Source organism: Miniopterus schreibersii (genome assembly GCF_964146895.1).
Source record: "Miniopterus schreibersii genome assembly, chromosome: 20".
In the NCBI taxonomy this organism is placed as follows: Eukaryota; Metazoa; Chordata; class Mammalia; order Chiroptera; family Miniopteridae; genus Miniopterus; species Miniopterus schreibersii.
In genome coordinates this window covers 5,176,617-5,201,549 of record NC_138122.1, presented here as the reverse complement: position 1 = coordinate 5,201,549, position 24,933 = coordinate 5,176,617, and the positions used below count along the sequence as shown (strand labels likewise).

The window sequence follows — 24,933 nt, the reverse complement described above, 5'->3', positions numbered from 1 at the left end:
ACTGCAGTGATTAGGGATGACATGTGATCAGAGACTTTGTGCCTAACAAGGCCTGTGTGTCACTTACTTCTTGGCTGTTACCTTGATCCATGGACCAGCCTACCCACATGTTATCATAAACTCTTCATACTTCTATGTAGTCATCTCCTTGACCTCTTTTACAGTTGAAGTTCCCTAGAAATTAGTGTCTGTCTCTCCCTTTTTTTCCTGTATTTCCTCCCCTTACGATCTCATTTAGCCTTGTGGCTTTAAATATCATCTATATGCCAACAACTCCAGTTGTGGATGTCTGGCTCAGACACCGCCACCCCAACATACACACACATTCCAAACTTACTACATATCCAACTGCCTATTCTACGTGCCTGATAGACTTATCAGATTCACCATGTTCAAAATAAACTCCTAGGCCCTGCTCCCCAACCTCTTTTCTGCCAGAGGTGTCTATTGTAGTTGATGTCAACTTTATCCGTCTAAATGTTCAGGCCAAAAATTTGGAGTTCTCTTTGAATCCATTGCCTCTCACCTCTATACAGTCTTCCATCCTGGTAGCTGTGCCTTCAACATAGAGCCGTAATCTGCTCCCATCATTTCCTCGCTGCTACACTGGTCCCAGCCACCATCATCTTTCACTTGGACTGTGATAATAGGCCCCTAACTGTTCTCTCTGCTCCCACCCTTCAGAAGCCAGAATGATCCTTTCAAACAAAGTGAGGTCATGTTATTCCTCTGAAAGATATGGGGGGAAAAATATTTTGGAAAAAGTCTGAAAAAGCTCCTCATCTAACTCATAGTAAAATCCAAACTCCTTAATGACTCAACAGCTAATTTAACTCGGCCCCCATTACCTCTCTGGCCACACCCCCTCCTCCTACTTCCCACGTGCCTACTCCCCTGAGTCACACCTACCTCTTTAGTGTTCCTTCAATAAACCAAGGAGATTCCACTCATGACATCAGGGCTGAGTTAGGCAGTCCTTCTGCCTGTGTTCCTTCCCTCTGTTATCCTCATGGCAAACCCTTCACCCCCTCAAGTCTCCATTCAGTGATGCCCTTCTCAACAACGCCCACCCAAACTGCCCTGTTTAAAATCACAATTCTCATCCCCAGAATTCACAGTCCATCTGTATGCTCTGCTGTACTTTTCTCTTTTTTCCATGTTACTTTCAGTCTTCTAACATTCTATAAAATGTACCTATGTGCTATGTTAGTTCACTATCTGATTTCTCCCACTAGTATACAAGCTTCCTATGGGCAGGAACCTTATTTTTATTTTATTTTATTATTTTATGATGATTTCTAAAATGCTAGAACAGTGCTTGGTCCATGCTAGATCCTCACTACATATTTGTTGAATGAATGAAATTAAATAGCAAGAGCCATATCAACCCATTTTCAAGAACCCAGTAAGCAATTAAACATATCTTTATCTTGAAATTTGAGCTTACCCTACAATTAAAACAAACCTCTCAATGCATAAAAAGACTACTATTATTTGTCCTGCTTTCTGGAATTCACAAACCTAGAGAGTGAAATTCTATCTTGAAGGGAAAAAGGGGAGAACCCGAGAGGAAGTGCACCACACTGTGTGAAGTCCCAAAACAAGACATTTAAAACAAACAAACCAAGTTTCTCATGCCTTAGACTCCATTCTTGATGTAGACATTTAGAAAGTTGTGGGGTTATTACAAGTTCTGATTCACCAGCACCATAATTACTTTTTTTGACATTTAAATTATACAAACCAAATTCACAACATGGTAAGAGCATTGCTGCTTGGATTACAAAACCCTGCCATTTTCTCAACAATTTGGAGGCGTCTTAGATTATCCCCCAACTCTCACCACTTTTCTACCATCGCCTATTTCCCATCCAATCTCAATTATCCATGCATGTGGTTAATGTAATTGACTTCTCCATGAGGTGATCTACCCCCCAAAAAATGCAGCTCAAATGATCTCTCCTCTGGGAAGTCTCCCTGGTGAAGTCTAAAGAGCTAGTCTCTTACTTCTTTATGCTTTCATAAGACTGTCCCTACAAAAGCTTGCAGAGGTCACACTGTGATGTGTGTGTGTGTGTGTGTGTTTCCAGGACCTACTCCTCCTGAGTGAAGCAGTTAAGGACAGTGAGCTTGGCTCAGTCGTCTTGCTTTCCTGAGCCACTGGTGCCTGGTAGAGGGAAAGTACTCAACCTAAGACTCTTGCACAAAGGCCCTTGTAGAATTAATCATTGTGTGTGGAGTTTCACAATAAAGCAGCTTTTACCTAAACTGAATTTGGCATTTATTTTGGTTCATGAAAAGATCCTAATCAGTGAGCTAGATCACAGAAACTAACAGTTTAGCTTCTAAAATTATTGTAGTCAACAACACAGCAGCAGAGAAATTAGGCCAACAGGGTCAGCTGAGTATAGAAAAAAATATATGATCAGAATCCCAAAGGGTCAATCCTTACGCGCCACACCCCTATAGGGCTGTGAAGGATTCTTCAGTCATCAGAGAACCAGAGAACACACACTGCAAGATAAAGAGATGCCTCCACACTGGTTAAGGCCATAAGAAAGACAACCCAGAGCTGTGGTAATGGATCACATCATTGTCATCTGCAAGGCCTCAGAGCTTCAGTGTTGTCAGTGTTGGCTACAGGGGTCACGAGTGTGAAGCTGATACACGTGAGGTCAAATAGTTGTGAGACACCCCTTCTGTAATAGTTACTTGCAGGGGATGCATTTGGGCTGCTCCCTAGGTTTGGAGCCCTCAGGCACTGACCTCTTGAATATGAGCTTGATGTTTTGGCCTACAGGTCATTCCCAAAAGGGGCTGGAATGAGAGCATCAAACATCCCTATGCTGTTTTTGCCAGCTCTGCTCTAGCTTACTTGAGTTGGCTTAATTTCTCCTCACCTGGAGCTCGTGCTATTCCGTTACCAAAATTATTGTGGGATACTCCGAATGTTCTGCCAGAGATCCCTCCTTTTTACTAAGAAGAAACCCAAGAACCAGTTGGGAATCCTTTCTAATATTTAGAACCATTTTCACTTGACTGTAGGAGACTCATTTCTTTTTAAATTAGCTCACTGCTTTTAATTGATCTCAAAACACTTCTGCAGTTATTGTAGAGAAGTCTATATTATTATTCACAACTCACTAATTTTTAGGGATTGAATTTTAATTGAGTTTTAGGTATTTGTCCATAGGAATCTGACCTGTCACTCTCACTCCTAACTAACCTCAGCTAACAGACTAAAATCTAAGTCTTCCCTAAAGAAAAGTCACTGAACTGTTTAGTTAACAACAATAGCATGCTTGATGAGAGAGTCAGTCCAGCTAAATTAATAATGTAAGTTATGGCTTAAGAGTTTTCATACTTGTTTTATTCCAGACAGCATTCCTCACTATTATGCCTAACAGTATTATTATTAAATATGTTCCTCCTGTTAGCCATCCCTACAAAGTGCCCATCAGAGAGCACCTAGCAAAGAAGAAGATGATTACCTGACTCACAGGTTCTGGATAAACCACATTTTCAGTGAAACAAATAAACTGAGAACCAGAAGCATCTCAGAGATTTGAAACCAGAATAGATCGGGAGTACAGGCCTATGAAATACAAAGAGAAGGCCATCTTTCATTGGCCGGGAGAAAGACAACTGACTTAAATTGAAGGGGTTGCTAGGATACCATACTGACCATTTAAAACCAGTGGTTGGCAACTTGGAGCAATTTTGTCCCCCTTGGAACATTTGTCTGCGTCCAGAGTCATTTTTGGTTTTCACAACTCAAGGGGTGCTACTAGCATCTGATGGGTGGAGGCCAGGAATGCTGCTAAAGATCCTACACTGTACTGGACAGCCCCACAACAAAAGAAGTATCCTGTGTAAACTGTCAATAGTACCAAAATTAAGACAACCCAGCCATAGGGACATTAGAAAAATCAAGTTCAAGAAAATAATGCAAAACCTTAACAATTAAAAAGTGAAGGTCACTGTGAGGTAGAGCCAGCTTTACAAACTATACAGTGATTATGGCCCAGATACCAAACCAGGAAAATGGGAAATAAATGTAAGGTGCGGGCTGGCTTTCCAAATGCACCGAGGTCATGGCAAGGGAGAAAGGAAATACCTTGATGCTAAGCAAAAAAACCCCAGAAGCCCAGGTGAGAAATTGTGAAGACATGTTTAAAAAATGTTTAGCCCAGCTGGGCGTGGCTCAGCGGTTGAGCATAGACCTAGGATCCAGGCGATCGGGGTTCGATTCCCTGTCAGGGCACGTGCCCGGGTTGCAGGCTTGATCCCCAGTCAGGGGCCTGCAGGAGGCAGCAATCAATGACTCTCATCATTGATGTTTCTATCTCTCTCTCTCCCTCTCTTTTCCTCTCTCTGAAATCAATAAAGATATATTTTTTTAAAAAAATGTTTAATTTACTCGAGGGTCACAGTAGGGCCTCCAAGGGCCAGGGGTCATGGATTCTGCATAAAACAGCCCAAAAAACCAAGTTTCTTCTGGTTTTAAACATGGTACAGATCTCACAGTGCCACCAAAGTCTAGCTCAACTTGGCAGATTGGTTGGTATAGCATCAAACTAGAAAGGGTTAAAACTTTGAGTAAAACATCAACTTCCATGTTTACCATTAGCCCAGCAACCCTGAGTTATTTTGGGTCCTCTAAGAACCAGACATCAAGACAGGACTAAATATGCAAGGTATGTATTAGGGGAAGCATTTGTAAGAGAAGATCAGGGCAGAACTGGAAAAGTCTAGGAAACCCAGTTCAGGGTTGTGTCAATCTGATCCCTAGGGAGGATGAGAGGGAAGCAGGCAGGAAGGCTGGCTGGAAGCAGATAACGTAGCCCAGCTCTAAGGAAAGTTTGCCCAGGCCCTTGGGGAGCCTCAAGTAAAAGTTGTTCATCGGAGGAGCCCATGTCTCCAAGAACGGACCTGACCTGGTGCCTCTTCCCCACACAGTCACGGCTGAGAACAGCCTGTGCAAAATGTGGCCTCAAGGGCAACCCAGCAATGGACTTCAGAAAGCAGAGGCCAGGGTGTTGGTCAACTGCATTTCCCGCAGCCAAGGATCTGAGAGACACATTTTCATAGCACTAATGCTGGGACAAGACTTCAGCCACCTCCAAATAAAAACTATGCTCAGGAAAATGTATCCATTTCCATTTTTTTAAAAAAACCTCTTTTCTGTGTATCTCCATTAGCAAGGCGTATCTCTTTTGAAAAGTTCTAACCCTATCTCCCCTGGACTGTTCCTCAATCGAGAGAGCTAGGACCTCGGTGTCTGTGGTGGGGCGTTCCTGGAGGAGAGCTGGGGCAGAGGGCGAGAGTCCTGGATATGAAGGATCATATGCAGTTGGAATGGATAGTCCCCGTCTTTAGGGCTCTCTTCCTCCAAAGACTGTTTTGCATTTATTTCTCTACAATTTTTTAATAAGCAAGATAATATTCTTGATGCTGGTCTGTATCTACTGACATGTTACTCATTTTTACCACACAAAAAAATATTGTTGAAGGACATTACAGCTGCTCCAACATACAGTCTGCCATGGCAACTGCATTGTACCAATATCCAGAGCGACCTGTGGCCAAGGACACCTTGCCATGCTAGGTACCGGAGAGAAGCAGGCAGAGCTGAGCCATCAGAAGAATTTTCCCAGGGCTGATCTGACTTTTCCTGTCTTGACTCTAGTCCCAAGGACATGGTATGAAATAATGTGGTTGGTCTTCAAAGTGGCACTTGCCCCCAGGGATGCTCTAAGTGTGATGATGTGAACAAGAGAAATACTAAAATTCCTATTTCTGTTTATTTATAGTTCATCCTTTTTGTCATCAGACATCTATAGCGGCATATCCTTTCTACATAAATAAATTAATTATGTGTGCATGCTTTAGAACAAATGTGTTTTCAGACCACTGGCAGTGCAGTGGGTCTTGATTACTAGTAATAGTGAAAATCACTTGTAAAAACAAGTGATGATGGAGCTACTCTGGCTGATGAAGGGTCGCTGGGGTCAGGGAGTGGGGTAGGCTGCACCCACTTACCTGCCACAGAGCCTGTGGGCATCCAAACAACACAAACAGGAAACTATAGGCAACTGCAGCTGCTCTGAGAGGCATCATCTTCGGGGGAAGGAGCCAAATTGGAGGTGGGCAAACTCCCAAGCAAAGTCATCGGTGTCAGGGGCCAAAGAACAATAGAGATGGAACTAAAGAGGGGGAGCATCCCGGGCAAGGGTGAGGTGTCATGAAGAAAGGAGGTTGGAAGTGGCCCATTTTCCTAGCCAAGCTGAGTCAAAGAGCAACTACGGCAGCTTTTGAAAGGGGCAGCTGTGGCCATGGGTGTGTGCAGGGAAGCAACAGTCAAGGACGGCTGGCTGGCTGAGCACCATCTACTAAACTGGCAAGGAAGACTAAAAAATGCTTCGGTCCCCTTCCGTTTCTGACATCCTGTAACTGGAAGACCACGAGGTCCAGAAGCAACACCTTTCTTTGGCACTCCCAAGTGGAGTCCTATCATATCTTGGCTTCTGACGTTTCAGAGAGACAACCTTCAAAAGCAAAAAAGATTATTTTTTAAGGGATTGAGAGATACTCCCACCCACTTAACTACAAAGAAACCTGCAGGACTCTGGACAAAAGCAAAAACAGTTAATAAAGAGAAGGGGTGGTTAACTTACTAGCAAAAGTGGTTAATCAAGAGGAGGGATAGGGAGTGCTGTGTGGTTTGGGTGGGTGGTCAGTGGGGCAGGTTGGAGTTCAGGCCCTTGTTATACACACCAAGACGCCCTGTGTTTGCTCCTTGGGGTTTTTGATGTTTCTGAGTTTCATGTCTTGCCTTCTAGTGCCTTGGGAAGGAGTCTGCACACAGGGGTTTTTGCCCCAGCGGGTGACACCCCTTGAAAGCCTCTATACACCACCCCAACACTGGGAAGGTGCTCCACTCCAAGGCAAGAACCTGCCCACAGCTCAGGCTTCCTAGTCTCTGGTGCATTGTCAGCTCTGTTTCCTGGGTGGCTGCCTCGCCTTCTGCTTCTGTCCCTGTGCCCTCTTTCCTGGTGGCCTGGTGCTTTGTCTTTACCCTTCCTTGTCTTTGGCTTTCAGTCATTCCCAGCTCCACTTCCTTCTTAACTTTCCTTCCAGCTTTAACCTTTGTTCTCTGGCGTCACACTGACCTGGCTGGGTACTCTCACCCCCTCAGTGCCATACAAAGGAAGAAGCCCCAAGGAGCTTTGAGAGAGTATGAGAAATATTTCCTATATATCTATTTTATTGAGAAAACTAAGGTCCAATTACAGGCCTAAGGGAGAGCTCTGTTGATGGAGAACCTAGTCCTGCAGCCAACATCTGGGAGCCATAACAGAAGGAGAAGCTAAACTGGAGAGCTTCGTCTTTACTGAAAAATCTATCACATCTGCTCTCTCCCCAGATGTCACCATCAAAAAGCAGCAAATAAATACAGTCATTAAGAACTGACACTGAAGAGGAACAGAGAGTGTAGGGCGCGTTACAAGGAGGGAGCGGAGACTGTGCTGTAATTGACCCTTTCCTACCCTCCTGAACTCCTTGCGGTACTTCTGCTCTTCAACCACAGCATAAAATCTCATTTTGCCACCAAATACAACAACAAAGAACCTCCACGTGGCCCCCCAAGCACACAGACTTCAATGGTGCTTCTTGAAGACTAACTTGGGGGACAAGTCACTGGTTTCTCTGCACCTCTAATCTACAAGCAGATGTGCCCGCCAAGCAAACCTGACTCTCATGCTCTGCCTTGGCTTCCAAGGAAGTGTCCTCAGTTTCTATTGAGCTTGACCACATCAACACAGCTTCAGATGCACATGAACGAGAATGGGCCCTGGGAGCTGGGAGCTGAGCACTTCAAAACCAAAGCTAGATGGTGTAGCCCTACATCTGTGAGAGTCTGCCCATCTAAAACTAGACCCAGAGGCCTTTGTAAATATCAAAATATGATAAAAAAAAATTGAGTGTTCTAATTCCAAAGGGGAGCTACAGCAGTGCCCCACCCCACTTCAGATAAGACAAAGACTCAGTATGTAGCTAAGGCATAAGCAAGCTCTACTCTACCCCAAAGACCCAGCTTATAGTCAAGGCCCACAGGCTTTAGCTATGCAAAGGATGGCCCAGAAAGGCTTTACCCAGTGCAGTGTGCTTCAGAGATTCTTGGCCTCAAGGGCCCTTTTCAGAACTGTGGGCCAGCTCACCATCTCCACTCAGGCTGGATCTTTTTCTGAGGCTACTAAGAAGCTGAGCATGTTGGATTAGGGCAGCGTACAAGAGAGGTGTGGTTCTACAGATTACTCCATTTGTACCACCCAAGCATACCAGTGAATCTATGATCTCGTTCTGGATTCAGCCCATCATAAGCTGCATGGGTTTGTAGTGACCTGAAGTATTGTACAGTTTCCCCTTGGGCCTGGGCAATGAATACAATCTCTAGGGACTCACTAACCAGCCCATATGGAAAGAAATTAGTCAGTCCCCTCTCTAGTAGGTGTTCAGGAGAGCCAAAGAGGACTTCTCTTTCCACAAAAGTATCTTCTCCACATGCACATTGCTCTCAGAAATTCTGCATTTAGTCGTGAGTGCAAGCTGGGAGGCAGGCACATCAGCCCAGGCCTGGCACAAAGACGGAGAGCACTTCTTGCTTGAGTTTAGGCTCCGCACTGGAGTTGCTCTCTACCCCGTCTGAGTCTCTCATGCTAACCCAAAATGCAGAATCCACATTCTTGTCCTGACAAAGTAGCTCAGCTGGGGAAACATGAATCACTTACCAGTACTCTCCGTGGAAAAAAGAAGGCAAACAAACATTGCTTAAAGTCTAGGGAAGCGAATGCTGGAGCTCCCTGAAATAGGCCTTCTCCTCCAAAGCAAATGTCACAGCACTCTGCTAATTATAACCTTAACCCATGGTAGTCAGAGCAAGAGAGAAAATTAGGAGTGAGGAGGTGGACACGGAAGAAGAAGAGAGAAATATCCAGACAGAAGTGGCCAACCCACATTATGCAATAAGACCTGGCAGCCTGGAACTGCAGAGCACGTCAGAGAGGGTCCGTCTATCAGGCATTTCTCACAGCTTTTATGGCTGAAGTGGGAAGTAAGTAAAACAGTTCCTTCTCCCTGTTTTACAAGGATGACATGTATTGGGGAGGTTGCGCCCCACTGCCAGTTCCACGCTCAGAGGCAGAGCCAGAGGTCACGTCTCTGGGTGTGAGGTCAGCCTCTCTGCTCTCACGATGATGGCAAAAGAGCTGACTGTTTACTTTAAAAATAAATAACTTAAATGAGAGATGTAAAGACAGGGTCATCTGGGTCATAATAAAGAAGTGGTCCACACTTCATGGACATTGAGGGGCGAAAGTGTGGCTGTTGTAAGGCAGGGCCCCTTTACTCTTAGGATTTTGCCTCAAACAAAAGGAGGCGAGGGCCCAGCAGGAGAGATGCAGACTCCTGGTAGCTTTCATCATTCTTCTCTTCTGGGACTCACCCAAAGAGGCACACACCCCGGTGCCAAGTAAGGCTGGGCACTCACTTCTCCATGGGAGAAAGCCAGGGGACTCCCAAGGAAACTCCGGCTTCTCTTGGAGCCTGTAGGCTGATGGCCTATTCCATCGTCCACATTCTCTCTTCCAACATTCTCCTCCCTTTGAGGAGTTCAGGGAATCCCTTGGCACTGGGCTGTTCAGAAGAACCATGTTGGCTTATTCAGAGAAGCTATGGGCTTCCTTAGGTCTATCTTCCTAGGAACAGAAATGTCTGTGGGTATTGGCCCCACCACTGTCATGTTTCAGCAATCCTACCATCATATGTATTTTACTGCATTCACTCCTGATCATACCCAGCATGTCTGAATCTGAACTCTTACATTCCATTCTGAATTTGTCTACAGCTGGTTTGGGCCTGTCATTTTGATTGTGCTCTGTGCAAATGTTGTCAATTGCTAAGGCAGTGGGTAGTGGTGATAGGAGTGGGGAAGTAAGAAGACCTCTTTTGGCCCTTTCACTCACTAATATACAGGATAGTTATGATGCACATGGATGCCACTCTGTACACTGTAAGTCACCATTTAATTATGAATTATCAATATGGAGAGTATGGCATTCTTGGCTTGGGTTTTCTCTTGGCTTAGTGCAGAACCAAGACCAAAGAGAGTTAAATTAGATGTTTTGATGGTATAGTGATAATAAAGGCAGATGCCTTTCACAGTGTGTAGACCAAACAAGTCAGGTTAACACATATGCCGAATTTGATATTGTACTACTCTGAGCATTCCTTCTGCATATCAAGAAACAATTGTTTTCTAGAAGTCTCCTAGTTCAGATACAAAGGTCATTCAGCATATGAGAAAGCCTCTAAAAAAAACAGGCTTCTCTTTTGTTTTGTGACCTGTCACCTTAATCCTTAGGTAAAAGATATCATGGAGTTACCCTGTTCCACGATGCTCTTTGTCCACTAAGATAAGAGAGTTTCATGGAAACAGAGTAGTGGTCAAGGTTACAAATTCATTTTCCAATAGGGTATCAGGCTAGGAGATAAAGTTCAGCTCAGCCTTTCACTATCATGCTGAAATGGTACCAGGCAGGCTATGACCCCAGGTTATTGAAAACTATTAAAAATTGTCTTGTTCACTGTTGGACTATGTGACCTTGGATAAGATTCTTGCATTCTCTTTGCCTCAATGTCTTTATCTATTAAATGAAAGAAATGGATTAGACAAACTCCGTGGTCTGTTTCAGTTCCAGGGACCTCTACTGTTCTAAATAAGTTGATGTGGTTTATCTAGGCAGTGGACCTTGGGGGGAGGTCGTGCATGCTTTTATATCATCATGATAATATTGGTTACATCTTAATACTCACAAGTCACTCTAGAGTCCAATCAAAAAGTCTTTAAAATGTCTGTTTCCTTCCAGGAGGAAACAGTGATGGGCAGGATCCAGCAGATAACACAACTAGAAGTCTTTTGCAATCTTTTTGCTGGATTGAGAAGTTGAGTGATTCAATTTTGAGCTCCTATTTTGGACCCTGAGAAGATACCGGTTAAAAAACTGAGATTATTAGATTTTTCCAAAACTCTGGAATTTCTTAAAACAATCTATACCTTGCTTCAGGGCAAGATTACACCTAAACTGAAAAAATAAAAATTAAAAAAAATTTAAAAATGAAGATCTGTGGGGGGTAGATAGTCTTCACAATGCTTTCTAAATGGCTATAACTGTTCATTGTGGGTTTACTTTTAGATTCAGATTCTTCAGACAAGTATGCTACCCCTATGACATTCTTACAAAGGCTCTCAAGTGACCCATGTCTCTTTGATTCAACCACCACCAGTCGTTTCCCATCTGATGACCTCCCAACTAGTCTGCCCTTCCAGATTTGCTTACCTCTAATCCATTCTACAAACTACAACAAGAACAAGTTTCAAAAATTCAATTCGGGATCCTCATTCCACCACGTGCATCACATCAGTGGTGTTCCATCACTTCTAGAATAAAGACCAAAATGATGATATGAGCTTCAAGGGCTGTTTGCATCTTCTGACGCCTTCCCTGCCCTCCAGCTTCTTGCACCATATTTCCTCCCACTATGCTCCATCCACAGAGGATAATGCCATCTGATCTTTCCTGCCACGTGGCCTCTGCATGGTCTATTCACTCTGCCTTCCCCATGTCTTCCCCCTTGGGTTTGGATAAATCCCACACTTCGTCCTTCTGATCTCAGCTCCATTCTCACTTTCACAGGAAAGACTTCTCTAGTCTCCCTCACAAGATCAAACCCTCCTATAGGCAATCATAGCAGCACAGACCTCCCCTTCCAGAGCCTTCTTTAAGTTGTCTTTTCTGCAATCACAATGGTGTTTATTTAAGGTGTGTCCATCTCTCCCACTAGACTATAAACTTCAAGAGAGTAGGGACCTTAAAGAGTTTTGTTCAGGCATTGTATTTCTAGTGCCTAGCATAGTGCTCGTCCCATAGTAATCACTCAATCAATAACATGTGAAGTAAGTAAATGTACTTGTACTTAAAGCACTCAGAGGTAAATCGGGCAAGATCCCTGCTGTTCGGAATCCCACAGGCATGAAATAGCCACTCTGAAATAGGCTACTATGAAAAGTGACTAGGTATAAGAAATGAGAAAATTCTTCCTCTAGTTCTTCTGATTTGCTCAGCCTCTTTTTTCCACATAGACATCAACCCATTTAAGTAGCGTGACTCACTCCTATGCTATTAACATTCCCCTATCCCTAACTCAACATTTTATCTCTTGTGAACAACACAATTCCACCTTGTATTGGTACACTATGTACTTGTTGGCACCCCGGGAATGATTCTAAATTTCAAATAATTGGGGCCACTTCAACAGACATCCTAATTAAATCTGCTGAGTAATTTTGGTTTATATGAAGCCAATAGCCCACATCAGGACCTACATCTGTGTTTACGAAATGACTCTCACTCTCAGGCGTGTCTGTCGCAACATGTGATGTGAAATCTGAAAGCACGAGGCTCCAGCTCTGAGCTGCTGATGTGTGTTTGGTTGGTAGCTTGGAGCTGGTGTTTATTGACAAGCATGAACACTGGAATGAGTAATTATTTATAAGCATTCTTTGCACATTTTTATCTCCCATTAGCAAAGCGCATCCCCAAGCCTCTCTGTCCTCACTCTGCAGATGGGGAAGCTGGAGGGCAGGCCGAGGCCTAGTGACCCAGATGCCCCTAAAGATTCAATGGGATGGAACGGAATGATAGAATAGATAAGCTGACACTTAGTATTTTTGTGACCTTGGCTGATTACTCATTCATTTATCCATTCATTCATACACTCACTCGTTCATTCAACAAATACATTCTGAGAGCTTGTTCTATATCTGTCACTGTGCTAGGCCCTGAGGTTTTGTTGGAGAATAAAACAGATGTGATCTCTCCCTTCATGAACCACGGTCTAGGGAGGAGAGAGGTATAAAACAGAGAATTACTTCAGAATACATGGACTCACAGTATTAGAAAGGGGAAAATATTACTGTGGACTTGGATAATAAAGACGGAGACCTAACTTACTTTTGAACATCGAGAATGTTCTCCCGGAAAAGCACAATTTAAGCTGAATCTCAAAGGATGGGAAAGATGTTTAGACAGAAACAACATGATAAGAGAATCAAAACTTCCCAAGCTCAGGAGGCCTACAGGGAAGCCTTGAGGAGCTGAGAGATTCCAGTGACCAGAGCCAAGAGCCAGGAGAGGAGAGAGGCCAGAGATGAAGTTCAATGAGAGCAGGGGTAAGCTCATGGCCTGTGGACCATATTGAGTACTCAGGACTCTATTCTAAAGACAACCAGAAGTCTGCATGGGGTTTTAAACACAAAAAAAGGTCATATTAGTTCAAGTAGGATCAGAATTGGACAACCTGCACACTGCCTATTCCACAATTCCTGGATGGTGAACAAATGAGACCAAAGGCAATCTTCCAGGTAAACCATAAAGCAAGAGACTAGTAAAACCACCGAGTAAACTCCCAACAGTCAGGAAACAGCATTTGTAAATCCCCTATTCTTAGGTAACAAGGTTTAAGAATGTTCATTCAGGCCATTTTGCTGGTGTTCTCCAAGTTGGATTTTGGTGTGCCACCAGACTGTCCCTTAATCATTTCCCAGGACATGCAAGCAGCATTCTAATCAATGGCCTGCGCTGATTCATCTCAGCTCTTCCAAGGGTCTCTCAGCATCATATCTCTGCTCATTAAAGGAAATGTGACTGCACCCTAATGAAAATGCTTTGCACTTACCCAGCGCATTGCCCAGGGGTATCACAGAACATTTTTCCAAACAGTTGATTAAGTTCATCTATGACTGCAGGGGCGTCTCCAGCCTCTCAGCACCAAGGGGTCTGGGTTGGAGGGAATGATGTAAATGAAGTGCAAGGCCTACCTCCAGCCCCTCTCTGGGACACAGAGGCTGGTGGGGGCTGTGCAGGAGGGTGAGGCCTCTGTCACCAGAGGGAAGCATTCACATAGGCATAGCCAGGGCTGTTTGTGGTGCAGCCTGCTGCTGAAGGTGCCCACAGGGAGACCGAGGCTTGGAGGCTACAGCAGGGAGTTCTGGGAGGGAAGGATGGAAGTCAGAAGGAAGTGGCTTGCTCTCCTTAAGAAGCTGTGCATGTGATTTTGAGGCTACTGAAATTCTGACTTGGATACCTGTGTTGAAATGAGTGGGGAGGGTGAAGTGAGGAGGGAGTGTATGTTCAGTCACCTATAGGAAGGCAATAGTAAGTGTATTTGTCTTCAGGTATATCTATGACTATAGAATCTATTGCTGCTCCATTCTCAGGGTCACCTTCAATCCTGCCTCGAGCCTTACAAACACCACCTTCTCAAGACATAGAGTTGAGTGGTGCAGAAATGTAGCAAATAAAGCTATGTCCATGCCCCACTGTGACCCACCCCCATGCCCTTCAGGGAAAGGCAGAGACAACCAAGGCCCCACAGATTAAGAAGCAAAGTCCAGTGCTTAGCATGAAAAGGCTGGAGGGACCAAGGTCTGCGGGGCCCAGAGCTTGGCATCTTTAGCAGGGTCAGAAGGAGTGGGAGAGGAGAGCAGAGATGTCCCAAGGTGATGCCAGTCTATCTCCTTCCTCTGAGTACCTTCCCGGCCCCTTGTGTCTGGAAGGTGCCACTCAGTATCCAGAGGTGCTAATAGCCACCACTGCTGACAGCTGGCTCGTCAGCAGCCACGGGCATCTGCGGGCCAACACTTGAGTTCACTGGCAGGAACAGCTAGGCTTTGCTTTCATTTCTCCTTCCTCCCCAGCTCGGGCAGCTGCAGGCCTGGCAGCAGTCCACGGGCTCCTGTCCAGTGAGCCTGGGGCAGGAAAACCAAAGCCCACAGCCCCAAGGCAACAGGGCTCCTAGAGTACAACAGTCCGAGGCTCATGCACAAGCCCATGTCCACAGCGCTCCACCAAAACCACTGCAAAGCGATATTTCAGGAGACCAAAGGGGCCATGTCTGCTTCCCTCCCCCACACAGAGAAGCCACGGCCCTAGACGCTCAGAGTTAGCATGCATGTCTCATTGGGCATCCAAAAAAAGAAAAACACTGAATAACTTCCTGTTTTACTGGATCTATGTTTCTTGAGACAGGATGATATCTTACTTAATCTATTTTGTTTAATCAGAATCTATATAAAGTCTTGTTGAATAAATAAATGATGGACTGTATTCAGCTAGTTTTCATCACAGTGACAAAGACGTATGAGTCAGATGGTCCAGCCTATCCTCCTCCGGTTATTAATAAGGAATGCCCTCTCCCCGCCCCTGCTCATCTTCCTCTATTACTAGCAGACCAGGATGAGTTTTTACGTTAAAAACTCATAAATGTTTATCTTGTTATCATCTAACTTACACTTTTGGCTACCCTGTCCAATTGGAAGCAGGAAGCATACATCACTGGAACCCATCCTACAGAGTGGTAGACTGAGACCCCGAGATACCTTGAGCTAACCGAACCAACCTCAAAGAGCTCCTATGCACTCGGAGGCTCTGGTAGAGCCCCACCCTATGGCAAGTCTTCTGCCCCGTGAAGATGTGACGCAGGAGTGAGGTATATAGTTCCCAGTGGCCGGTGTGAGAGGCCCAGAGCTACTAAATGACAAACCCAGGCAAGTGCCATCTGTTTAAGGAATCTCCTGTAATCTCCCAGGCAACAGGACATGGCAGAGGGTGCTAAGAATGAGAGGAAGTACAGAGGCAGACAGGACTGAAGTCATTCAAGAGAACCTCAGCCATTTGGAGTCTCTGATGAATCTCAGGTTGAGCAATGCCGTCCCGCTCCAGGCTACTGAAAACACAACTCATGTGGCAGCCTACACCTGTCTCCTCCGCAGGGTCTGCTCTTGTCACTGGGCCACCGCTGACAGGAAGTGGTCTGACCTTATTAACACGTCCATCATTTTTAAGGGATTGAGGGCCACAGGACAGCTTGGAGACTGGGGCAGGGGCATAGATCTATGATGGGCAGAGGGATGATGAGTTCTCGATCATAAATGGACTCAGTCCTTGTTCATATCTCTTTTACAGTTAGTCTAGGGCTAGGATTTTCCCAGTGGTGAGTGATTCTCCCACTTGATCCCTCCTGCAAACCAGGCAATCTTAACTGGTTCCTCAACACCGTGCAGGTGACGGGGGAAGGGTGGGGAAAGGAATTCACGGGAACTTGGCTGTGGAGTCCCCCTCCACATCTCACCCCAAAGCCAACCATCCAGCCTAAAGGCCCCACAGCCCAGGGCACTTCCCTGGAGGAAGCCATGAGCAGGTGTGTGCTGGGGAAGAAAAATCCTGTACCTCACAGAACTGTCTGTCCAAGTCCAGGTCTTCCTGACCTAATAGTGCAAAGCGTGGTAAGAAATGGGAGACACGGCTGTGGCTGTGGCTGTGGCTGTGGCTGTGGCTGTGGCTGTGGCTGTGGCTGTGGCTGTGGCTGTGGCTGTAGATGCAGACACAGACCTGTGCATGGGGCATTCCTTAGTCCAGCCCAGGTAGATAGGATACTTCCCGGTTAACTCCCTGGTTAGAGTCACAAGACAGAAGACCCAGTGGGATGAGCTGAGGAAAAGGGGTAATGAGCTAAGCTAGAGAAAAGGAGCCCTCTGGGTTGGAGAGTCAATCCTCCTAGAAGTGAGCTGGCCTGGTGGCTGTTGTGGGCTGTGCCGTGCTTCAGGAACTGAGCCTTGGCCACTAAAAACAGCAACACCCCACGCCACCCCCATGTCCTGCCCTCCCAGGAGCTGAGCCTTGGCCACTAAGGGCAGCAACACCCCACGCCACCCCCAGCCGCTGCTCTCCCATTTCTCAGAACAAAAGGACAAAAGGCAGGCAGAAGAAGTGTTTCCACCTGAAAGCTGTAGGCCAGGGCCAGAAGGACCTGGGAGGCTTGATCAAGTGCCTGTCTGCAATGGGGGTAGGAAATCTGTGTTTCAATCTGCCCCCCGCCCCAGGTGATTCTGAGGCAAATGCCTGCTTCTCTAGGCTCGTTTCACCACCCACTTCTCTTCCCACAAGGCCCCCAGGCCCAAGGTCACGGTGCTCCTGGCACAGTCTCATCTGTCCTCCCACCTAGGACAACAGGAGCACCTCACTCTCGGCGTCCAGGTCTTCAGGAGGGTCTTAAGTCCTGGTGTGACAATTGGATTGTCGGGGGAGGCCCTCTCCCCATCCCGGGTGTGAGCGCGTTACAGTGTTCACTTGCTGTCTTTCCCATCCCCGAGATTCTGCTAGAAAAACAATTTGCGACCATCGGCCTGCCCCTGGAAGGCACCATGTGACAACCGCATTAGCCTTACAATTATTCTGGGAGGAAACGTGTTTTACCAAAAACAGAAAGCTTCAAAATAAAAAAAGACCAAGGCGTAACCAGATCAGGGGTTTGTTATTACATTAGCCCCTGTCTTTAGGTGCAGAGGAAGTAAATGGCCAAGGAGCTGGTACTAACCGCAGTGGGAGCAAAAGCATCATTTGAAACAAAGGGGAGGGGGGAGTCTGAAAACATAATAAAGGAAGCAAAATAAGTGAGGACCAGAAGTCACAAGTAAGCCCTTGCAACTAGTCAGAACTTTGGACCCAGCCAGGTTCCCTTTCTCGCAGGAACCCTTCACGAGGTGATGTTTCCTTCTCTCCAGGGGCACCTCTCGAGGCCACCTTTCCTCCCCCCTGCTCCAGATCTCTGAGGCCAGGTCCCCGGCACAGTGAGCATGAAGAGCAGTCCTCAGAGCAGGTCATACCCGTGGCCTGCCTGGCTGCCCTCCTCACGCCAAAGGCTTTATTCTGGGGAGGGCAGGCTGGGCCCCAGGCTGAGGCCATTCCCGGGGCCCAGCTGGCTTTGGTATGGATGCTCCCCTCCCGAGCAAGGTCAGTGCTCCCACCAATGGAGTGGAGCTGCATTTTTAGGTGCCAAAGGAACTCTACAGGGAGGTAGCACCCGGGTTGTGTGCTTCCTTTGGGGTGCACTGCAATGCAGCTTCAGCTGCCTGGGGCTCAGTCCCCTCCTCTTGTGAAATGTCATTTTACGATTCCTGTGATGGGGAGAGCAAGCATACAGCCAGCATCCCCGGGCGTGGGAGTCCTGAGCTCCACTGTTCGGCCAACCTGTGCCCAGAACAGTGGTAGGAGGGAGATTGGGGGCTAGGAAGTCCCCGGAGCTGTCTCCCAGGCTGGGGACTGGCACATACAGGAAAGTTTGTCTTCTCACACTGTGGACCCAAAGTGCCTGCCTGGCTCCCTCTACAGGCTGGAGCAGGACCTGAGTGTTCGGTGCTGCCCTGCCTTCCCCCCTGAGCACCGTGGGGCTGAAATCCCCTCCCAGGCTTGAGCCTGGAAGAACAGCAGCAGCGCCCCTACTCTGAACTTCCCCCCTAAAACAGCTGGGAACATGGTCCTGCAGAGCCCGTCTCTGCTAGGAAAAGTGCAATGTTAAAAAGGCGTTACAAAACATTACATAATGTTTTTCTTTCTTTCTTCCCAGTAAACTCCCATTTGTCTGATTTCACTTTGGTAGTTTAGAAAATACTTAGGAATTTATGTTCTTAAAAAAACAAAAAACAAAACGAAGTGAATTGAATATAAAAATGTAAAAGTCTGTGTTTTACCTATATCAGGATATGTAAGATTTAAGAACCTTAGTTTTACATATATATGACATTTTAGATTTAAGCTAATGTTTAACCAGATTCATGTATCTCAGTTTGGAGAAAGCAAGAGAAAATTTTTCTGGGGCTGGGGTTAGATAGAAACCCCACAGACTCTTTGCTGCATCCTAAATCCTTGGTGGGCATACCCAGACCCTTCAGCACTGTGGGAGGGATGCCTGCAGGCACTCGGTTGATGCTCCAGAATGACAGGCTTGCAATTACCAGACCATTAGGACGCGCTGGGTTTGCAGCACTTCCACTCAGCTCATTGGGGCAGGACTGCAGCAGCTTACCTGTGTCACTGCGGATTTGTTTTCCCCAAACAAGTAAGTGCTCTGATAGGTAGGATCACACTTAAATCATTAGCTAAGGCAGGGAAGGTGCTGGGGAGAGTCAGGTGGACCCGATCCCAGCCCTCCTTCCGACTGAGCATCTCAGACCCTGGCAGGGCAAATTCTGTTCCCCATGTGAGGAGTGAAAGGGAGAAACTGAGAGGATTCTGAATTTCAAATGCATAATCCACCCATTTGGTGGAATGCTAAAGAAAGGATGAGAGGTGGAAGGAGGACTGTGCGCAGACCAGAAATTCAGGAGCAGAGAGGGAAGGGGGGAGAGGGGAGCTGAAGTGAGAGAGAGTAGGGGAGAGGGTGCTGGAGGGGCAGAGGCAGAGGGAGAGCGGGGAGAGAAAAGAGACAGGAAGAGAGACAGAAAAAAATAGAGAGACAGGGAGATGCAGAGGTAGAGGCTGGAACTGAGAGGCCCGCGGAGAAATAAGGATACCCCTTCTCGCCTGCAGGTCTCGACAGAAGTGGCGAGAAGGGTTTGTGAGTGGGAGCTGACACCCCCTTCTCCTGCCCCTGGGACCACAACTGGTTAATGCCAGTCGGCCCCTTTCACAGAAACGACCGCGCCTCACAGTGCGGTGCGGATCTCGAACCCAGCTCACCGATGCCCGGCCGGGAGCGGAGAGCAAGCCCCATCCCGGGCTGCGAGCATCTGCGTGCGTGCGAGCGGGTGTGCGCGTGCACCAGCCCCAGGCAGCTCACACTCCCTCTCCGCCCGGCTCTCCCCCTTCTTCCCCTTCCCCTTCCCCGGCTGCCCTAGCACCTCAGAACCAGCGCAGACGCCGGCCGTACCTGGGATGAAGAGCAGGGCGGTTGTCGCGGAGAAGACGACCCAGCAGGCGGGGTGGCACATCTTGAGGCTGCGGTGTCTGGGCGGCCGGCTGGCTGCCGCTCCTGCTGCTGCTCGGGGCTGCCGCCTTCCTGTGCTGAATTCTGAGCAGGTTTAAATCCAATGTTTGCAAAGGGAGGGAGAGCAAGAGGGGGGGGGCAAGCGCGCGAGATGGGAGCAGGCAGGCAGCGGCTCCGGGCTCCCCTTGCACATGCACACAACTGGCGCGGGCGTCAGCGCCGAGCGGCTCGGGGCGCCGGGCAGACCTCCTCCCAGGCACGCATTGGCTCCCCTCTCCGGCGTCACCCGGACACTTTCCTATTTGGGAGGCTCGCTCGGAGGGGAGTTGCCGCCGTCCCTTCCTCGCCACGCAGCCCGAGCACAGAGCACAGCAGCGTGTGCGGTACCTGGGTACTGGGCCAGCGTGCGGCCTCTGTGGGCACAGCAGCGCCCTGCTGAGCAGCGGGGAGGGGCGGGACGTGTTGGTACAGACATGTCTCGGGCAGGGCTCAGGGCACAAGGCAGCAAATGTGACCAAAGTTCATGAAAATTCCTTATCTTTGTTCTTTCTTCCTGGCCCAGGCAGGAAGGCAGCAGGAACCTCACCCACGGGGACACTGGGACATTTAAATCGGCACCTGATTCCCCCATCCTGCCATCCAGAGCCCAGCAGAAAGATGGGTGCGTTGGGGTTTTTCCACCGAGGATGCAGGGAAGTGGGCAGCTCCCCACAGCTGGAGCATCTGAAACTCTCCAGGGACAAGCTGCTGTAGGAGCCCAGACAATTGCTATGATGACGGCAAGGCAGGGATATATTCAGTGAGATCTAAGGCAGCGGAAACTCGCTGGTGTCCTCCGAAATCTTCCAGATGAGAAGGCCCCGGAGGGGCACCTACCTGTGGTTTTCTGCCCCCTGTTTTTCTTTCCCTGGTCCCAGTCCAGTCTGTCCCTTCCTCTGGAAGAGCACTTTATATGAAGAGTGTCTCTCTGTGTGAGGGACCTCAGAACTCTCCCGCTGGACACCTGGGGTGACAGAGGGCGGCCCTGCCCAGCGCACGCTTGTGAGCTGTGCAGTTTGCTTGGTGAGTAAATGCTTCCCCTAAAGTACCTGCTGAACGTCGAGGCTCTGTGATAAGAACAGCACTGGGCGTTAGAGAAGGGACTGGGCACATCTATTAAAACACTATTTCTGTCCCAGAATGTCCTCCAAAGACCCCATGGGGGCTGGCGTGGGTTCCTTCCCAGCTCAGAGTGTGGTGGCTCAGATCTGGGAAGGTCCCTGTGTGAGCGCGCCCTTCCCTTCTCCTCTGCCTCAGCTGCTGATGTTCTCCCAAGTGCCTCGAAGGGACAGGATTCACATGTATGATTCCAGTCACTCCTCACCATAGTCCTGCCACGTGGGCATTCACCCCTGGGTTTTAACAGGCCGAGACTGAAGTTCAGAGATGTTTGGCTACTTGCTGAAGGCCACACAGCTAACCAGAGTCAGGATTCAAACCCAGGTCTGTCCTACAGCAAAATCCATAGTTTCCAAGCAGCTATGCTTACAACCAGTTGCCAACAAGTTATTTTGACAAAATTAAACTTAATTTGTTTTTGAAGAAGTAAAACCATGGGTTACTTCTCTCTTTAGAACCAAGTCTGAAAACCTTATGAGTCAAGTAGAAGATACGTGAGTTCCTCACCTGGCACTTATGAAGTGCCTACTTACTATAAAGTTCCTTTCTTTTCAAGGCTGGGAATATAAAGAAGAAAACTTGCTCCTGTCTGAAAAGGGCATACAATAGATTTGTAGAGACCACCCAACAATTAACATATTTTGATCATACAAGATAGGTAATAGGGCCCATGAGCACTAACTATTAAAGTCAAATTCTTTAGAGCCAATAGTTGCAAACATGTCATTCACAAGCAAATGGACCTGTGACTCCCTTGAACAAGGCTACGGAAGTTCATGAGCATTATCGCTAGAGGCCAAATCTGCTGGAGAACAGAACTGGGTAGGTAGGAGGGATCAGACAGTCCACAGAAATCAAATGGTTATTCCAACACGGAGAAACAGCAGACAGACAGAAACCCTTTAGGAAAAAAACTGGGAGAGGATTTGGGGGATGAAAGACAGAGTGGAAAAAGGCTTTGAATTTTAAACCAATGATATTTAGAAATTCGCTATTGCTGCTGGGAAAAGTTAATTCCTTTCTGAGCAGGGGAGTGCTTTGAATAAGGGGAACTTAATTTGTGGAAATGAATCGGGTAAAGTGCTCGGGATGGACTGAGGCAGGTGTAGCTATACATTCTGGAAGGGGGTGGTAGCCATAGAAGAGGAAAAGCAGGGGCTGGGGGTGACACAGAAGAACTGGTAAGGCTTGGTGACTGGTGGCATCACACAATCCGCAGACATCATCTCTGCACCCTCTGGCACCAAGGGTTTCAAAAATATCACCACATTTTGTCCTTAACTTTTTCTTTCAAGAAAGTGTAATTATGCCTTTTTGAGAGATGAGGAAACTGAGATTCAGAGAGGTTAGGTCATTTATTCAAGATCACACAGCCAAATTCAAACCCAGGATTTTCTGTTTCCAAAGTGCATGCCTCCCTAAAAATAAGTGACAATATCATTTTACTGAATAGCTATGTGCCAACTCCTCTGGTTTAGGCCTTATAAATCCCCTATTTATCTTCTCAACAAACCAAGGAAGTGGGCATTGCTATCCACGTAGTATTCAAAGAGTTGAAACAACTTCCCCAGCATTGCAGAGCTGTCCAAGCGTGAAGCCAGGGCCTGAGGCCAGGCCTGCCTTCTAACTGGGCTTGAACCACGAAGGGGAGAAGCATTCCCAGCTCCCCACCGGTGCCTGTTGTGCCCCAAGGACACCCCCTGAGTACAGCTGTGGCTGTGCTGCCTGATGGGCTCTGAGGGCACTGGGCTGCACATGGCACAGCCTCTAACCCCACTCTCGGGGGAGCGGGGCACGGGCTGGGGGGGGGGGGCTACAGGCACACCGCCCAAGTGTGCTAATAGGTGAATAGCAATTAAACTTCAACAGCCTTTATTGGACCAGACGCAATGCTAGAGGCTTCACAAGTGTTTTCTCTTAATTCTCTCTACCTCGTTGCTATTCCCACTCCACAGATCAAGAAATAAACCATGCTATAGGGATTCCTAAGTTCCTTCTCCAAAGCTAGTAAGTGGCAGATAAATCTAGGTCTTTCTTACTCCAAAGTTTATATTCTTTCTCTATTTCCTGTAAATTATATTTTTGTTTTAATTCAACCAATGTCTAAATAACACGCACAAAACATACATGCACACCCTGCACCTTTCATTAAATTCACATTTAACAAACATCAATATATATGTCAAGAAATAGCGTAGTTTTAAAACTAATAAAATCTTTCTTAAGGAAATATAAATGTGTATTTTTACTGATCAATTCTCCTAAGTCTATTATATGGTTAGAATATATGTCTATTTCATTTTTTAAAAATAGAAGAAATGTGTAAATACATATTTAATCAATAGGCACCAACTCTGAAAAGAGATATTGCAGCCTACTGGGTCTATTTAAACACCTTAAAAATACAAATACAAAAGCTTCGATGCATATTTACTGGCAGGAATGTTCTCTTCTCTGGGGTAAATAATATGCAATTTTATACCTTTTATGAATCTTTTTTTCTTCCTCTAAAGCAAACAAAATCATCAAAACTGTATTTAAATAGCAATAAAGTAGGGGAACAAACCAACCGAAACCAGGCAATTGTGCAATGAAGCTGATTGTCACACTTTTACTCCTGCCCACGCTTCTTTCCTCTGGCCCAGGGATAGTTGCTAGGCAAACCCCTCCAAATGAAGTCCCGGGCTGCTTAGAGGGAGATGGGAGATGGGGAAGGCTGAGGCAGGGCCGGGTTCTTCCCGGGTGAGACAAACCTGCCCCTTCCCTACCAGCTGCATGACCTTGGGTAAGGAACGCGAGGACGCCCTCTGATCCTCATTTAATTTGTTGCTGTTTTTCTTATCCAAAGGACCACATTAATGAAGAGATTGCCTTTCCTTCTGGTACTTTATACATTCACTCATTCATGGAATAAATATTTATTATGTACCTACTATGGGCAGGTAAATGCCTACTATGCGTGATGTGCAGGAGTTGTAATGTACAGCAAGGTAAAAGCTGTCCTCAGCCACCTAAAATTCACAGAGTAGCAGGGCACACACATATTAAACCATTAATTATGTCATTGATTACACTCGTGACAAATGATTATAGAGAAAATATAGGTTGTTAGGAGAGCACAGAATAAAGAAAAAGCAACCTAATGGAGGAGGGGAGATGGGGGTGTGGGGACACTGCCCTAAGAAGTGACCTGTAAGGCTGGCTGGGAGTCGGAGCTGGCCAGGACAGGACGAGAGAAGCTGAGATTGTTCCTGGCGGACAGCACAGGCTGTCCCGAGGCAGGGACTGGACTTGTGCAGACACTAAGGCTCTCTCGTGTGATTCACATTCACCCCCTTACACAGAAATTGGCTTGGTAAATAGTGTCACCATGATGGATTGGTGCACTTGGAGCTGACTAAGGGACAAGGGAGGGTAGAATTTTAGATATTGTAACACTGGGTTTTCTTCCTGTAAAAAAAAAAAAGACAGATGATAAAACACTACAGATAAAAATCTGACTGGCATTTTAGCTCTAAATATTCCAACATGAACTGGAGCCTCCCGGGCTATATGTAATTCCCTGAGTGCAAGTTCAAGACTCCGGAAGGCAGGGTAACTTTAGACCACAAAGGTACATTTGGTTCAAAGGAGCAAGAATTGTTTTTATTTTATTTTTTTAAATTGATTTCAGAGAGAGGAAGGGAGAGGGAGAGAGAGATAGAAACATCAATGATGAGTCATTGATCAGCCCCCAACCCGGGCATGTGCCCTGATGGGGAATCGAACTGTGCTCTTGGATCCTAGGCTGATGCTCAACCACTGAGCCTCGCCAGCTGGGCCAAAGGAGCAGGACTTTACTAAGTGACGGGCTTATGACTGGAAGATGAACCCTTCTTCTGAAGTCCCAGG

At 46.9% G+C, this 24,933-nt stretch overlaps 1 protein-coding gene across 3 annotated transcripts in view; it reads right to left on the bottom strand.

Annotated features, from left to right (window-relative positions):
- OPCML (opioid binding protein/cell adhesion molecule like) overlaps positions 1–20,318 on the bottom strand; it is a 1,023,398-nt gene extending 1,003,080 nt beyond the window's left edge. For all 3 annotated transcript variants that reach the window (XR_013997786.1, XM_081122824.1, XM_081122825.1), the window contains exon 1: positions 19,828–20,318. Coding sequence is in view for 2 of the 3 variants with exons in the window: in XM_081122824.1 (XP_080978950.1) it covers positions 19,828–19,888 (61 nt within the window). In the remaining variant the exon portion in view is untranslated. The remainder of the gene's footprint in view (positions 1–19,827) is intronic.
- Positions 20,319–24,933: the final 4,615 nt, after the last annotated feature.